General features: G+C 37.7%; 2 protein-coding genes across 2 annotated transcripts; both read right to left on the minus strand.

Annotated features, from left to right (window-relative positions):
- Nucleotides 1-228: 228 nt before the first annotated feature.
- Nucleotides 229-5853, minus strand: LOC123892912. The gene has a single exon (XM_045942796.1). It carries the CDS (start codon nucleotides 5605-5607, stop codon nucleotides 229-231), a length of 5379 nt encoding a protein of 1792 aa, XP_045798752.1. The 5' UTR covers nucleotides 5608-5853.
- Nucleotides 5854-8432: 2579 nt separating this feature from the next.
- LOC123883661 (extensin-2-like) lies at nucleotides 8433-12682 on the minus strand. Its single transcript, XM_045932563.1, has 3 exons — nucleotides 10941-12682; nucleotides 8832-10453; nucleotides 8433-8748 (listed from the first exon to the last, which is right to left on the minus strand). Exons 1-2 carry the CDS (start codon nucleotides 12238-12240, stop codon nucleotides 8868-8870), a joined length of 2886 nt encoding a protein of 961 aa, XP_045788519.1. The 5' UTR covers nucleotides 12241-12682; the 3' UTR covers nucleotides 8433-8748; nucleotides 8832-8867.
- Between the last annotated feature and the right edge of the window lie 6128 nt (nucleotides 12683-18810).

An 18810-nucleotide genomic window follows, 5' to 3' on the forward strand; every position in this document is an offset into this window, starting at 1 on the left:
AAAACAAAAAACTCCAAAAATTTCACTGACCCTACAGCTATCTGCCCTAGCCTTAGAACATGTGACTACTCATGATAATTTATTATTATTATTTTTTTTTTTTAATTTTTAATTTTTATTTTTTAACACAAAAATGTAAAATGTCCCTCCCCCACACTTAAACCAGACAGTGTCCGCAATGTAATAATAACACAAAGTGAGAGTAAAGGAAGGAACACACCCGAGGGGCTACGGTGTAGCTGCTGGGTAGAACGGCTTCTCCAAGGAGAGCTCTTCAACATGTCCCTCTTCTTCAGGCACCGAGCTTTCATGGAACAGCTTCAGTCGCTGTCCGTTTACTTTAAACACCTTGTTAGTACCTGCACTTTTGATTTCTACTGCACCATGAGGGAAAACATTAGTAACAACAAAGGGGCCAATCCACCGGGATCGAAGTTTCCCAGCCATTACTTTTAGGCGGGAATTAAACAATAAAACCCGTTGGCCCACATAAAATTCCTTCCTAGAAATCATTTTATCATGAAAGTGTTTTGTTTTCTCCTTATAAATTTTAGAGCTTTCGTAGGCTTCTAGCCTAAGCTCTTCAAGCTGCTGTAATTGAAGTTTTCTTTCCATACCTGCTTTTTGCATTTCCATATTACAGCTCTTCACCGCCCAATAAGCACGGTGTTCGATTTCTACAGGAAGGTGACATGCCTTACCAAACACAAGTCGATAGGGGGACATCCCAATTGGAGTCTTGAAAGCTGTTCTCTGAGCCCAAAGTGCGTCTTCTAGACGGCGGCTCCAGTCCTTCCTATTTGGCTGCACCATTTTCTCTAGAATTTGCTTAATCTCCCTGTTCGAGATTTCAGCTTGCCCATTAGTTTGGGGATGATATGCGGTAGAAACTCTGTGCACAACTCCATACTTCCGGAGCAAAGCTTCCTTGGTGCGGTTACAGAAATGCGTGCCTTGGTCGCTTATGATAGCTCGGGGTATTCCAAACCTGCAAAAAATATTGGACCTGACAAAATCTGCAACAACTCGAGAATCATTAGTCCTAGTGGGGATGGCCTCCACCCACTTTGAAACATAATCAACAGCAAGTAAAATGTAGAGAAAACCAAATGATACAGGAAAAGGGCCCATAAAGTCAATGCCCCATACGTCAAATACCTCACAAAAAAGCATAGGTTGCTGAGGCATTTCACTCTTTCGAGTGATAGCTGTGCCTGCTATTTGGCACTCCTTACAAGTGCGGTAAGTCTCATAAGCATCCTTGAAAATTGTGGGCCAATAGAAACCTGCGTCTAGGACTTTTCTAGCAGTTCGTTGAGGGCCAAAGTGTCCCCCTACCGGAGAAGCATGAGAAAGATGCAAAATAGATTCAATCTCACAGTCGGGAACACACCTCCTAATCACCTGATCACTACCAAATTTCCAAAGATATGGATCATCCCAAACATAATATTTTGCATCACTCTTGAGTTTGTGAATTTGTGTCCTAGATGCACCTGCAGGAAAAACACCAGCAACAAGATAATTAACAATATCAGCAAACCAAGGAGTCACCCCATGTAAAAGTAACAGCTGTTCATCAGGAAATTCATCCTGAATGGGGAAGATATCTCCATCACGTTCAATCCTGCTCAAGTGGTCAGCCACTAAATTCTCGGCTCCACTTTTATCCTTAATTTCCACATTGAATTCTTGAAGCAACAACATCCACCGAATCAGCCTCGGTTTTGCTTCAGGCTTCTTTAACAAGTACTTTAAAGCTGCATGGTCAGTAAAAACAATAACCTTGGAACCTAGCAAATATGATCTGAATTTATCAAGTGCAAAAACAATAGCTAAAAGTTCCTTTTCAGTGGTGGTGTAATTAGCTTGTGCGGAATCTAAAGTCCTAGAAGCATAATAAATAACATGGGCGGCTTTTTCCACCCTTTGTGCAAGAACTGCTCCCACTGCATAGTTAGATGCATCACACATGATTTCAAAAGGAATGTTCCAGTCAGGGGGCTGAATGATGGGAGCAGAAGTCAGTGCTCTCTTCAAGAAATCAAACGCCTTTCTGCATGCATCATTAAACTCGAAAGTCACATCATTTTTAAGCAGGTTTGACAACGGGAGGGCAATCTTGCTGAAATCCTTTATGAAACGCCTGTAAAAACCTGCATGACCAAGAAAAGAACGAATCTCGCGAATGCAAGATGGGTAAGGTAGTGTAGAGATCACATCAATTTTTGCAGGGTCAACTGAAATTCCTTTTTCTGAAATTATGTGACCCAATACAATTCCCTGCTGAACCATAAAGTGACATTTTTCGAAATTCAAGACAAGGTTAGTTTCAATGCATCTTGACAAAACCAAGTTCAAACTAGTCAAACATGCATCAAAAGAAGCACCATAAACAGTGAAATCATCCATAAACACTTCCATACAGTTTTCAATAAAATCAGAAAAAATACTAATCATGCATCGTTGGAATGTGCCAGGTGCATTGCAAAGACCAAAAGGCATCCTCCTGTAAGCAAATGTGCCGAAGGGGCACGTAAAAGTGGTCTTTTCTTGATCTTCAGGTGCAATATGAATCTGAAAGTAACCTGAAAAACCATCAAGAAAGCAATAATGTGATTTACCTGCCAACCGTTCAAGCATCTGATCAATGAATGGCAAGGGAAAGTGATCTTTCCTAGTTGCCTGGTTCAACCTCCTGTAATCGATACAAACTCTCCAGCTGTTCTGGACTCTGGTGGGTACAAGTTCATTTTTTTCATTTTTCACCACAGTGAGTCCAGATTTCTTAGGCACAACCTGTACCGGACTTACCCAATTACTGTCAGAGATCGGATAAATAATACCTGCTTGTAACAATTTAGTTACCTCCTTTTTCACAACATCAAGAATCAAAGGGTTGAGTCTCCTTTGGGGTTGTCTCACCACCTTAGCTCCCTCCTCAAGGTGAATACGATGCATGCACATTGTGGGGCTAATGCCTGGTATGTCAGCTAAGGTCCATCCGATTGCCTTCTTATGCTGCCTCAAAACCTGCAAAAGCTTTTCCTCCTGTTCACAATCAAGGTTAGAAGAAATAATCACGGGTAGTTTTTCATTTTCCTCTAAGTAAGCATATTTCAAATTTTCAGGAAGTGGTTTAAGCTCCAAGGATGGTGGTTGTTCTATGGATGGTTTTGTTGGAACAGCCGGGATGTCAAGAGTTTCAACTGCGTAAACAACCTCATTGACAACTTCACCTTCGCCCTGCAAATTAAACTCGGCACAAGCAACACAAAGGTCAGTATCAGTACAAACATCACATGAGTAATCATCAGCTGAACACAAATCAGAATGAAATTCATCAACAATTTCAGAAAGTAGTTCTAATTGAAAAACAGAGTGCTCTTCCAGAGGGTATTTCATAGCATCGAAAATATTAAATTTCGCCACAATGTCACCAAATTCCATGGACATGGTCCCATCATCAACGTCGATTTTTGTCTTTGCCGTCTTCATGAATGGTCTGCCCAAGATGATCGGCGATCTGCTTGACTCTGTTTCTCCAGCCATGTCAAGGATGTAAAAATCTGCAGGGAAAATCAAGTCATTAACTTGAACTAGCACATCCTCCACCACTCCAACAGGGCGAGCATTGCTCCTGTTTGCCAGCTGAATCGTAAGACCTGTATGCTGCAAAGGACCAAGATCAAGATTGTTAAAAACAGAAGTAGGCATGACATTGATAGAAGCTCCTAAATCTAACATGCAATTTTCGAATTTTCTATCCCCAATGGTACATGGAATTGAAAAAGTCCCTGGGTCCTTGCATTTCTGTGGCATGGCCTGATTGAGGGTTGAAACATTAGCTTTCTCAGGCACAGGTTCGAGTGCAGCATTAGACTCAATGAGGGCTGAAACATTTCGGCCCAGATTAACTCTCTCATTTCCCTTCACTTTCCTCTTGTTTGTGCACAAATCCTTCAAGAATTTTGCATATTTCGGAATCTGCTTGATCACATCAAGGAGAGGAATATTGACTGCTACTTTGCTGAATACATCAAGAATCTCCTTGTCTTCCTCCGCCTTGTTCTTTTTATTTTTCTGCACCCTTTGAGGAAAAGGGATTGGTGGTACATATGATTTTTCAGTCTCAGCGGTCGCAGAAGGTTCAGGAACAGATGATGGTGCACTGGTTTTTTTTCTTTTCTCTGGAGCTGGAGCTGGTTCGGTCACTCTTCCGGATCGCAAAGTAATTGCACTCACATTCCCATTTGGGTTCGGAACTGATTGTGCAGGAAGGTTACCGGAGCCTTGAGCTTGTAGTTGGCCTATTGCATTGGCCATTTGTCCCATCTGCGTTGTCAGGTTCTGAATGCTAGCATCTGTTCGTTGTGCCAGTTGCTTGACAAGGTCTTCCAGTGAGGAAGTGGCTGGTGGGGCAGCAGGGGCTGCAGCTTGTGACTGATTCCCATATCGGAGGTTTGGATGATTCCTCCAACTAGGGTGATATTTGTTGGTGGAGAGGTCAGGATTGTTGTACCTGTTTTGATTGTAAAGGGCTGCTGCTGCTGCATATGCTTGAGGAAGCTCAGTTATTGTTTCATCTTGTAGAATGGGGCATGTATCAGTCGGGTGCTCAGAAGAAGTACAAATGCCACATACTTTTGCTGGTTGAGCTTTGCTAACTGCCAACTTTTTCACCAAGGTGGTGAGTTCATCAATTCTAGCATCAAACTTGGTTTCGAGCGCCTTGATGGAGGAAGACTGAATCTCATTCACACTTGCAGAATTATTTCTGGTTGTAAATTGTTGCGAGTTGAGTGACATGTTCTCGATCAAGGCCTTTGCAGCAGCTGGAGTTTTGTCAACAAGTGCTCCACCACTTGCAGCATCCAAAATGTTTCGATCCATTGGTAGCAATCCTTCATAGAAATATTGGATGAGTAATTGCTCGGTGATCTGGTGTTGGGGACAACTTGAAACTAGATGCTTGAATCTTTCCCAGTACTCTGCCAATGATTCGTTTCCTTGCCTAATGCCGCATATTTCTTTTCTGATTGATGCTGCTCTAGAAGCGGGAAAGTATCTCTCTAGAAAGACCTTCTTCAGATCATTCCAAGTTGAAACAGAATTTGGCTCAAGGTAGTAGAGCCAGTCTTTAGCAGCACCTTGTAACGAGAATGGAAAGGCTCTCAACTTGACGTGGTCTTCCGTGATACCTTCGGGCCTCAATGGTGTGGAGCACACAACCTGAAACTCCTTTAGATGCTTGTGCGGGTCCTCACCTGCAAGACCATTAAACCTTCGCAACAAGTGTATTAAACCAGATTTTAGTTCAAAAGGTACGTCAACTTCAGCATATTCAATACACAAACCATTGTAATTAACATCAGGAGCAGCAAGCTGCCTCAATGTTTGTTCAGCAGCCATGTTTTGATGTTCAAGTTCAGAATCAGAATTAAATAAAGTATGGAAATAGTCAGACTCAGAATCAGAGATAGTGTTAGAATCAATGTTACCGGAGTGCACGCTATTAGCTCGGTTGAGCCTTTTGCGTGCGTGGAGTGTTCTTTCTATCTCAGGGTCAGGAAGCTCTAATTGGGACTGTCCAGCAGACCTGGTCATGCAAGAGGTGATAAACAACAATTACGGTAATTCCAACTATGTCCCTACAACGAAAATAGGTGAGTAAAATAGAAAACAGGTCAAACTGAATGAGAAAAAAATCTAAAAATAGCACGAAAATTCTAATTAACTAAAATAAAGATGACACAAATTTTTTTGGATTTTTTCGAAAATACGAAATCAGTAAAAAATTAAAATAAAATAGAAAAACAAGGAATTTGGGGCTGAGAGGGTGGAAATATGGGATTTTGAACCCTGATTTTTTTCTGAGGGAATGGGATGGTCAAAAAGCAGAACAGACGCAAAATCAGCCCTAATTCGTCTATTAATTTTTTATACGGCAGACACGCAATAACAAAAGAAACAAGTAATTCTAGCAATTCTAATACTGAATAATACAATTATGAGTCCCCGCAACGGCGCCAATTTGATCACGGTCGTTTCGTGGTCAAATAATAATTTAAATAAAAAGTAATACAAGGCAGTTAACCTTGGTCGTCTCCGAAGACTCACAATCGGTTTATCTATATTAGAAACAATTCAAAAACTGTAAATTATGGGGGGTTTGGTTTGTTAACCGAACGTAAGAAAAATGTGAAATTTAATTGGTTTAAAACGATCAATTCATTGGCTTTAGGTAACTCGTTCTTGATTCTATCATATGGTTCACAAAGAATAAATTCGTTATATGCTTATGTTCTGGTTGATGTATAAAACCGAATTAAACAAGCGTTACCAATTTTATACGAATTCCATTCAAACAAGCGTCAAATGCGTTCAACTAATCATAGGCCATAGTAAGCAAGCGTTACTAATGACAGAATAATATCCTTACTGAATTCAATCAACACTTTTTGCTAAGCGCTCAAAGTTTATGTCAATTCCTATTCAATGTAATCTATGCAAGCGATAAACTAATTGAATAACACGGAGCGAATCAAATTAAAGTGATTAAGCATCATTATAATTCAACTTCATACTGAAATAAAGAACATGGAATTGACATAACAGAACATAAATATAAAACGGAATTTGCTATTAAAACAGACCTCAAGAATTTAAAACGAGTTCCTTGCACCAACGAATTGAAAGAAAGATTTAGTTCTCCATGTAAGTGGTGGCTGCTCTAGGGTTTCTTATTTTCGTGAACAGTGAATGACTAACCCTAGCTGCCTTATTTTCGGTTTAAATAATACATGGAACGGGCCTTAAAACAATTGGGCCGAAAAATATAAAGTTGTGCTGAATTAAATTCGTCTGGAACATAAACGCAGTTATTTGACACACTTGCGCTCCGAACTGGGTTTTGGCCTCAACATGAAAGTCGTAGCTCTTGATCTCAGCTTTCCAACGCATCTTCCCGCGCCTCAATCCGATATTTGTAACTCCAGTTATGACCTGCGGACCGGAAGGGTGTCAAAGTGCTATTTATTCATAAATTAAGTCCGAAAATAAAATAGAGTTAGAAATAAACTTAAATATAAAAGCACCTTAAAATAGTGAAAATAGTAAATTAAACCATAGGAATACACTAGTACAATAGTAGAAGAATGTGCATTAAAATGCACTGATCAATGATCAAAATTGTGCATCGGCAAGTGTGCAGTGGTAAAATGTGACAATTATTTTGAGACGGTGGGAGTACCTCCCATGGTAGTGTTTCTAGAAAAGACCAGCTTATTATCATCTTTAAATAAATCATTCACAGCTACTCCAAAAAGAGAATGCCTATTTCATTGCATAGTACCGATATTATAAGCTGAAAGTTTCCAATCCAGCCATTCTTGGAGTCCTGAACTGAAAATATTTACTCCAATAATCCTGGTAAATCAAATCAGTCCAGTAGTTCCTCACATCCTCACAATCCTGCAGTATGTGCATAACTGTTTCTTGGCAGTCAAGACATTGAGGGCAGATATTGTCACTTGCCATACCTCTGGAATGTCTTTTTTCATTTGTCAGCACTTAACCATGAACAAGTTTTCAAAGAAGTGACCTGTAGCCTGTAGCTGTAGTGTAGCTATCTGTCCTTTCCAAGACCATACTTTAGTGAAAGTATTATTGTGATTAGGATATGAATTAGTCTTGTTATATATCAATGCATAACCTTTTCTCTTAGTATAGAATTATATTCCTAAGAATGTGTTAGGTATTTAAAAGTAAATATAGGAAAGTAGCAACTTATTGTTATTTTTTTAATTCTCATGGTAATAAAAGATTCACACCCTCTATTATTACAATGTAGAATAGAGAAAGCATGAGTAAATTCTATTCCTTAGAATAACTAATACATGGCAATAATTGTATCATACTTGTACACTACAAAACATGAGAATGTTATACTCTGAAACTTTTTTAAAAAATAATTGCAGAAACTTTAAAACTTTAGGATCTCTTTCAAATGTGTTTGTAGAAACCTTATATGAATGAAGAATTCACGGTAAAAGAGTAGAAAGAAATGTGGAGAAGAATGATTTTTACTTCATTGGTTGAGTTAAGTTTCACCGGTGCTTATTTATAGAAAGGAAAAGCTTGCATACATCAAGCAACTAAGTTTAGCTACACCATATAACTCCTATGAACATAAATGCATGACTAACTAAACTAGGTACATGAGTGTTCGTGACCCGATCACAATCTTAACAGTAAACAATGCATTTTTGTTTATATATTGTTTGGAAACTGCTTATGAATCATTGGAGCTATTTTAAATAGTCACATTACCAAGAATGGTAGTTGTGAGAAAGAAAGAAATGCTACTAATTTGATAGAAAAATGAATGTGATTCTTTATTGGTAACACCTTTTGGCAAACACAATAGCAGGTTACAGTAAAAAAATCTTCATTAAATAGAAAACTATTATACATGTCCATATTGATCTACGAACAAATGAATCAAAAAGATATCACAAATAAATTAATCTTGCTTCTCCCTTTTGATTTGTCTATCACTTGAATAAAGTAAGACTAGGAAGTGTGAGATTGCCACCAAAGAAATAAAATAAATATTGTCTGGATCACATATATTGTAACTCAAAGATGATACATTCTGACATTTATTTAACAAATTTGGACACGAAGCTGGAGGTTTCATTCTGCTCCAAATGGAGCTTGCCTTTATTCCTAGATGAAAACTGGAACCTGAAAACCAAAAAGAGTAATTTGGTTAGTATTATGTAACACACACACAAACATATATTCATAAAAGTTAAGACTAAACTTACATGATTTATCATGAATGGTGCTTATGCTGTTTGAGCTTAGTTGTAGATAGGTGGTGGTGGTGAAGCATAGATATAACTTGGTGGTGGAGGTGACTCTACAGAACTCACATATTGGTAAGAAGGTGGAGGATACGGCGATGGTGGTGGAGGGGATTTGTAGTAGTAGGGAGGATGAGAAATGGGAGATGGTGGGGGAGGACTTTGATAGTGATAAGGAGGTGGTGGTGATGGAGATGGAGGTGGGGGAGATTTGTAATAGTAAGGAGGTGGTGGTGATGGTGAGGGTGGTGGAGGAGATTTGTAATAGTATGGAGGGGGTGGGGATGGTGATGGTGGAGGTGGGGGTGGTGACTTGTAGTAATATGGTGGGTGTGAAATCTCCTTGGGTGGAGGAGGTGACTTATAATAGTAAGGTGGTGGTGGAGATGGTGATGGTGGTGGTGGGGACTTATAATAGTTTGGTGGAGGAGGAGACGGCGATGGTGGTGGAGGGGATTTGTAGTAGTATGGAGGATCATAATGGTGGACTGGTGGAGGTGGGGAGTTGTACTTGTAAACCGGTGAAGGAGGTGGAGGTGACTTATAGTAATATGGAGGAGAGTAATAATGGACTGGCGGAGGTGGTGAGTTGTACTTGTAAACCGGTGGAGGTGGTGAGTTGTATTTGTAAACCGGTGAGGGAGGAGGAGGTGATTTATAGTAGTAAGGAGGTGGTGGCGATTTCACAGGAGGAGGGGGTGATTTGTAGTAATATGGAGGTGAATAATAATGGACTGGTGGAGGTGGGGAGTTGTACTTGTAAACAGGTGAAGGCGGTGGAGGTGACTTGTAGTTATATGGAGGATCATAATGGTGGACTGGTGGAGGTGGTGAGCTATACTTATAAACTGGTGAGGGAGGAGGCGGTGATTTATAGTAGTATGGAGGTGGTGGCGATTTCACAGGAGTAGGGGGTGATTTGTAGTAATATGGAGGTGAATAATAATGGACTGGTGGAGGTGGGGAGTTGTACTTGTAAACCGGTGAGGGAGGTGGAGGTGACTTGTAGTAATATGGAGGATCGTAATGGTGGACTGGTGGAGGTGGGGAGTTGTACTTGTAAACTGGTGAGGGAGGTGGAGGTGACTTGTAGTAATATGGAGGATCATAATGGTGGACTGGTGGAGGTGGGGAATTGTACTTGTAAACTGGTGAGGGAGGTGGAGGTGACTTGTAGGAATATGGAGGTGAATAGTAATGGACCGGTGGAGGTGGCGATTTGTACTTGTAAACCGGTGAGGGAGGTGGAGGTGATTTGTAGTAGTATGGAGTTGGTGAAGGCTTGTGCTTCTCACATTCTTTAAAATGTTTCTTTGAAGCATAAGCAAATGGCTTTGCCTTAAGCACAACCTCATATTTGTCTTTGGATTTCAAGTACAATTTTGTTCCCGCGTTTAGCTTAGTAGGTATGTTGAAGGGGGATCCTTTAGGTGGAGCATAAAGGGCGGCCTTGCACACTGTGGCACCATATTTGACATAGTCAAAGTCCTCAACTGTTATGCTGTACTTTCCATTGATCTTAGTCTTACCATAAGCCTTGATGATTTTGCTTCCAGCTTTGCAAGTTATCTCAACAACAGCACCTGCCCCAAAATAAAATTAGTTAACGAGAAAGTAAAATATGAAGCACACATATTATATTGGACAGTATTATTAAAAGAGCAACATTTTAAACAATCCTTGTCAAAAAGAATATTAATATGAGATAGGATTATTAAATTGTAATGGCGAGTAGAATATATATCTATATATTTGACATATTGATTGTTTTTTATTCATGATAGGCTGCAGACAGTTTTAAGTGACCTATGTTTTGTATTTTGTTTAGAAATTAAGTTTGAATGCTATGCATATATAAATTGTGTTCATTTATCGAAATATTATAAAGTAAAACAGAGAATTGTATATTTCTCTATCGAAATATTGATGATTTAAACTATTCTAAAATTGTGTTCGTTTTAAAAATAAATTTAAAGTAAATAAAAGTGTAACTGATAAACAGTTAAGAATAATGTTTTATCTGTAAACTTGTTACTCTAAATAAGTCTAATCCTTAGTAATGTAATGTACCTTTAAGATGTTTCTTGTTATGAGACTTTTCAGGATACTCCCAATCATAACACCTGAAGCTGTAGACTTTACCAACTACCTTCACAATCAATGCGTGGTGGTAGGGATGTGGGTGAGGATATGCAACAGGTGGAGGAGGAGAGTTATAATAGTATGGTGGTGGTAGGACCTTGGGTGGCGGTGGGGACTTGTAGTAGTATGGAGTATGGGGAATGGGTGATGGAGGAGGAGGAGATTTGTAGTAATATGGTGGTTGAGGAGATGGTGAAGGTGGTGGTGGAGATTTGTAATAGTAAGGTGTATGGGGAGTAGGAGATGGAGGAGGTGGAGATTTGTAGTAGTATGGTGGTGGAGGAGATGGTGAAGGTGGTGGTGAGGACTTGTAATAGTATGGTGGGTCCTTGTGAATATATGGGGGTGGAGGAGACTTGTAATAGTACGGTGTGGGAGGGGAGGGTGAAGGGGGTGGGGGAGACTTGTAGTAATATGGAGGTGGGGGTGAGGGAGATGGTGGTGGAGGAGACTTGTAATAGTATGGTGGGGGAGGGGAAGGTGAGGGTGGTGGAGGAGATTTGTAGTAGTAAGGAGGTGGAGGTGAGGGGGAGGGTGGTGGAGGACTCTTGTAATAGTATGGTGGTGACTTGTGTTCATAAGGTGGAGGAGGTGGTGACTTGTACAGGTAAGGTGGTGGCGGTGGTGACTTGTACACATATGGAGGTGGTGGTGATGGGGATGGAGGAGGTGGTGACTTGTACACATATGGTGGATCCTTGTGCAAATATGGTGGAGGTGGTGGAGACTTGTACACATAAGGAGGTGGAGGTGGTGACTTGTACACATATGGAGGTGGTGGTGATGGGGATGGAGGAGGTGGTGACTTGTACACATATGGAGGATCCTTGTGCACATATGGTGGAGGTGGTGGAGACTTGTACACATAAGGAGGTGGAGGTGAGGGTGATGGTGGAGGTGGTGAATTGTACACATATGGAGGTGGAGGTGATGGGGATGGAGGAGGTGGTGATTTGTACACATAAGGTGGTGGTGGTGACTTATACTCATAAGATGGATCCTTGTGTTCATAAGGTGGAGGTGGTGGTGACTTGTACACATAAGGTGGTGGAGGTGAAGGAGACGGTGGTGGCGGTGACTTGTACTCATAAGGTGGTGGAGGAGAAGAGTAAATGTAGCTATCTGCAGCAGCAGAAACGACAGTAGTGGAAATCAAAACAATGGCCAATGCCATTGCCATTGGTGGCCAGTTATGACCCCTTTTGGGGCTACTGGCCATAGCTGTCATGGGTGGAAAGAAAAAACTTGCCACCTCCAATGCTTATGTTATTAGATATTGTCACTAATATTCTTTAGAAGTAGAGGAAAAGATTGAAGGAAAGAAGAGGTTTAGTTGTTAGTGATTCTGTGAAAAGTTGAATGTAAGACTTTGTATTTATAGTGTGATTGAATTGTTAAGGTGTAGCTATCATGAAGGACCAATTCAAAATCAAATATTCAATTGGTTTCATTTTAGTTTAAATGCTTTAAATTAAGTCACCCAGTTGGCCACTTCTTTTCCATTATATTGTTTTACTTTAGATTGCCAAAACCCATCACTGTTTCAATCTTCAATTACTATAATTAAAATATACAATTAGCATCTTGACAAAATGGAATGATTAGAGAACTTAATGTAACATGTTCTGTTCTTCTGTAATTTCTTCCTAGCAGCCCTGCTGAGTTGCCTATCTTTGACCAAAAATTAACTACTAAATGCTTTTTTGTACTATTTTCTCTCTTGTTATTTCTCTCTTTTTTTTTTTTTTTTTTTTTTTGACTAAATAAAAGATATTCATTCATTTAAATTGATAAGAGTACATCGATGCAATACAAATCAAAATCGCTAAAAACAAAAAGGATGAATCTGCGAACAAACTCACAGCATCCGTGTTAATAGCATCAAACGGCATATTGCAAAAGCCTACATATTTGACTATATTGAAGTTTCCGGAACATTCATGTCGCCGGATCTGTAGCGTTGATGGTACAAAAGTCATTGATTGGATCTGCACTGGATCAACCTTAATCTTCAAACCTGAAACAAATGAACACCGCACAAAGACGGGACAACAATACTCCGCACTAAGACGGGACAACAATACTCCGCACTAAGACGGGACAACAATACTGAAAATCAAAACAAAGGATAAAATCGCAAAGATGAAAACAAAACTATAAGACTTAAACTATGTGAAAATCACTTATTTGTATTAAAAAGCAAGAAGAAAAAAATGTAAAGGGGTGATTTTAGGCTAAAAATTGACCTAAAACCACCCCTCTATGGGTGAGAGAAGAAGAAGAAAATCAAAAAGAGTTTTAGGGCCGGCGGTGGTTCTTAGGAAAAAACAATTTCATTGATCTCTTTTTATTTTTTGTATTCTGTTGTTTTTGTGGGAAGGGAAAATGAATCCAGTGTATTTTGCAATACAGATCCATGAGTGGTCATGATTTTTGTTCTAGGCCACCATGATGGTAGCTGTTGCAAGCTTTGTATGGAATATTTATTCTTTCCTTTATTTAATAGTGAATGTAACCTTATTTTTCCTATTGGCACATTGTTTTCTGGGGGTTACAAATATGGATGAAATGAAACTAAAATCAATACTAAGAATAGGATATCCATAATTATACAACTTTATTTACCTAAATGCATACAATGTGTGGACTTGTTATTTCATCTCCACTCTGATTCACCTTTCATTATTTTTACTTTTTTCTTTTACTTTCTATAAGATTTTCCCAGCCATGTGACTTCTCAATTATGAGATTTTTACTTTTTTTTTCTCATCACTTTCTTTAAGATTTTCTCAGACGTGCGTTTTCTCAATTATGAGATGAACATGTGATGTTGCCATCTCCCGGATCAAATGCATAATTGCACATTGCCGATTTTGAAGGAGAAAAAAAGAATTGGAACAACAACCAGGAAAAATTATTAGCGAAATTCAGATTATTTTAAGTTTGTGCAAAAACTAATGAATGGATTTTCTTAGATCTTGAATTTTGTGCTAGCAATTTATGAAACCATTTAAGGGACAAACTGATATTTCAACATGTCTAGTTTAACTTTACCATCTTTATCATGTTGAGCTCCATCGTTTGTTCAAACTATACAAGTCATTTAGACCTCGGCTTGACCTACCACATGTCATGGACGAACATAGTGATGTGAGCTACGCGTGCTTCAACTCCACAAGATTTGCACGGACGAGTGGCGTGATTTGCACATACAAGAGACGATAGTTTCACGTGCTTCAACTCCACATGTCCTGTACGGACGAGCTGCATGTTATAACTTATAGGGCCTAGACATCCAAATCATGGGAAATGTCCATTAAGTCAAGGAATGATGGAATATAAAACAAAACACTTGTGGAGGAAAAAATGGCATATCCATTTTAGAAAAACGATGTATTTACATTAGTCTTTTTAGAGTATTCTTGGAGCTCCCTCTTGTGTTGCTCTATAGAATAGCTCACCATTTGTATCTTACGTTTACAAACGTGAACAATTTCATTTATTTAAATAAAATTTTATCATAATCAAACAACTCGGCTTGAAAAATCGCTTAAGTCACCGGGCCACACCGATTCGCTACAGTTCTATAACATGCAAAAGACCAAGATGATTGTTTGTGAAACACTTAACCTTTCTTAATAATACTAGTTCTCTGTTTAGGCACATAAAATAATTTCTGAGCAATTTCTGATAGTTTTGTTTGTCGGTTTATTTGTCTAATGCATCTACCTTTCGTAAAATTCAAGATGCAGTTAATTTTAGCAACTGATCAATGTCGAAGACCTAAATGAATGAAACGTGCAAAATTGCAAACTATACCGTTGAAATTGGGTTTGGTGCTGTTGGATAATGTAATAAACTACTAATAGAATTTATTTATAAATGGACAACTAAGCCTTTGCGAATTAAAAATTAGTCCTGCGTTCAACTTGAGGAAATCATCTATTTCCTCTGATGTTCTGAATAAATTTAGTTTATTTTGTTGTAAAGTCAATCTTCTATATCAAAATAATTTGTACTATAGGAATATGGATATCTTCATGTGAGTTTTTTTTCACCTAAGAAAAAAGAATGTGATAATTCTTTTTGATACATAAGAATGTGATAATTCAAACTTATAAGATATAGAATTATTTTTAACTTAACTGACAATGTCGATATTGTTAGGTTAGACGTCATCATTCAAGTTTGAATACAGGATCACAGTGAATTTTGAATTTTAATGGTGTTTGTTATTCCGTTTATATATGTTTTTTTGATTATTTTATTCCACAAGAAATTTTTACGAACTTCAAATCAAATTTGTCCAGAAATCTTGAAAAAATATTTTGAGCTTGCATCATATTCTCTTCTTTTTGGTCTAACAATGAAGCAAATGTTCTATTGACTCTTAAGAAAAATTTGTATCTAAAAAGTAGATGTATTTTCTTAAAAAGTTATAGATCATTGCCCGATGCGACTAAGGGCATTTTTATTCGATTATACAATTTTCTTTTACAAATGTAGAGTGAGGTTGAATATTTTAAATATGACTTCGATATTACTTTAATATAAGTTTAGTTATATATACATATATATATCATGTATTATTGATTTCAATTTAATATAATTTCTTTTTAACCAAACAAACTTAATTCATATTATTAAATAATAAATGTTCAATACATAAGGAAATAATCTCAAATCTATGAAAACTAGCTCAAACATTGGCTGCTCTAGCAAGAGTATGAACATCCAAATTCGCTTATCTCATAACAAATTTAATTTAATTTTTAAATCTAATTAATATTTTTTTTATAAAGTCCTTACAAGGGACATTAGAACGATTTAAATCACAATATTAAATTCTATTGAATATTTTTATGTTTTTAATAGACATGTGTGTGTAAGGGTTAAAAGTTTAGTTCAAATAAAAAATAAAATTTTCTTTCTACATTTTAACCACTACCACGATACATATTTCACCTTATTGATCAGCGTTTATGCAGACGATGTTTTATGGGCAAAAAAATTGCTATTTTCAAAGTTGCCAACTACAAGTCAACCAATTCATTTGTAAGCCTGATTGAACTTCTTTATCAAAAATACGTAAGCCTGATTGAGCATCTTTACCAAAAACATAAACATTACAACATTGGACATATGACTATTAACACCTAACCAATTGAGAACCTTACTCCTTGCCATTCAAAAAAAAAATTGAGAAAAATCACAAAAAAAAAGTGATTAGAAGTTTCTTCGACTTCACAACCACCAGCACATAGTAAAGATTCCACATGCATCATTCCGCAACGAACCAAATTATCTTTTGTCGGTAATCTATTATTTAATAATCACCACACAAAAAGAGACACCTTAAAAGGAGGAACCTTATTCCAAATAATATCTTTATGAACATCCAACGCTATCGAAACAGTATGAGTTAATAAATGATAAACTTTCGCTAACAATAACCTGTATCAAGGTCAAGTTTCTACTTCCACTAATTTGTGACATCAACCTATAACAAAAAGTTATCCAAAACAACACAACACTCCAAATACAACTCCTCTTCCCATGCAAATAGGTTTTGACGCCATCTCCACCCCTCACCTATCACGCCCCACCCCCTCCGACACATCTCTTCTACTGTAATATTTTTTTCAAGACATAAATAAAAAAATCTGGAAAATCTAACATTAAGAGGTCCCCCATCTAACCAATTAGTTTTCCAAAAATGGGTCTGCTCACCATTACCAATCATCCTATTAATGCTATTCTTGAACCAATGACCTACATTCAAACCAACCCATTCTCTAATAGCACACACATTTTTTCACCACGACGATGTAGCCCTCCCACCTCCCCTCACTAGCCCATCTTCCAAACAATATTTAGCAACCAACACCTTAAACCACAACTCCTCTTGATCTACCAATAATCTCCAACTCGATTTTCCTAAGAGAGATAGGTTAAATACTCCGACCTTCCGACCTCCCTATCAAGAGCCCATTTAGTTGTACGAAATGACTATGACTTGGGTACAAGGGAAACGAATCACCCAAGAGATCTGGCTTCTTTGAGGACCAATTTACTAATCCTATCATCATCTTGAGTTTTTCACCGTCGGTTTTCAGGTCATAATTTCCTATGAACTTTTTTTAAAAAAATCCATTGAAAATAAAGTTCAAACAAAAAAGTGCAAATTCTTACTTAGATCTACAAAAGTAGAATATTTTGATATTTAAATTTTAAAATAGAGTATATATATATATATATATATATATATATATATAGGGGTTTTCTAACTTAGACCCTAGTTAGGTCTAAGTTAGCAAGGTGCACCTTTTCAATTGGACCAAAATACCAATTCTTTTTAATTAATTAACCAAAATACCCATTAGTAGACGCAGATCCAGTGTCGCGCGCGTACCGAAGGACCATTGTTACAGACCGTTGATTTCCATCAGACAGCCAAGATCTGATCTCATCAAGACTGTCTGATCAATCAGACAGCCCAGATCATCCTGATCCATCAGATTCCAGCGCCTGCGCCACACTGGATTACAACCTGGAGAGAGAAAAATTTGCTTTTTAAAAGTAGGACACGTGTCACACAATGGTTGGCTGGGCGTGATTTTTGTTCATTTAATACTTTGAACTCAATTATTTCGTTGTAAATTAATTTATTATTTTTTTATTTTTATACCAAAATTCATAATTTTTTTTTTGTCTACAAATAGAGACTTGGTTCGTTTGATTTGGACACCGAAAAAAAAACGCAATTTTTCACTACCTTAATCTCATTTTTTGTCTACTAAATACGTTACTTGTGTGTTGTAATTTAACACGCACCACTCAACCAACTCACTGAAACCAATATACCAGGAAAATAGTAGATAATATTCTGGAATTTTTGGTATATTTTATGAAATTTTTGGAGACCTGAAACTATTTTTAGTTAATTAAATGAGATAAAACGGTAATTAAAAACTAATGTTTCTTCTGAAACCATTTTACTGGTAGAATGGTTGCACATAGTTGTATTCTGAAACCATTTTACTGGTAGAATGGTTTCAATGAGTAATTTATTAATTGTGTTTGCTTCTGAAACCATTTATCTGGTACAATGGTTTCAGAGAGTTGTAATCTGAAACCATTTTGCTGGTAGAATGGTTTCAGTAAGTTGATTATTAGTTATTTGCTTCTGAAACCATTTAGCTTGTAGAATGGTTGCACATAGTTGTATTCTGAAACCATTTTACTGGTAGAATGGTTTCAGTGAGTAATTTATTAATTGTGTTTGCTTCTGAAACCATTTATCTGGTACAATGGTTTCAGAGAGTTGTAATCTGAAACCATTTTGCTGGTAGAATGGTTTCAGTGAGTTGATGTAAGATAGTGAAAAATGAGATTAAGGTAGTGAAAAATTGGGTTTTTTTTTCTGTGTCCAAATCAAACGAACCAAGTCTCTATTTGTAGAGAAAAAAAAATTATGAATTTTGGTATAAAAAAAATAAATAAAAAATTAATTTACAACGAAATAATTGAGTTCAAAATATTAAATGGAAAAAAATCACGCCCAGCCAATCAGACAGCGACACGTGTCCTGCTTTTAAAAAGTAGATTCTTCTCTCTCCAGGGTGTAATCTAGTGTGGTGCACGCGCTGGAATCTGATGGATTCGGATGATCTGGGCTGTCTGATTGATCAGACAGTCTTGATGAGATCAGATCTTGGCTGTCTGATGGAAATCAACAGCCTGTAACCATGGTACTGCGGTACGCGCGCGACACTGGATCCGCGTCCATTGATGGTAA

This window comes from Trifolium pratense, linkage group LG1, assembly GCF_020283565.1.
Source record: "Trifolium pratense cultivar HEN17-A07 linkage group LG1, ARS_RC_1.1, whole genome shotgun sequence".
NCBI classification, from domain to species: Eukaryota; Viridiplantae; Streptophyta; class Magnoliopsida; order Fabales; family Fabaceae; genus Trifolium; species Trifolium pratense.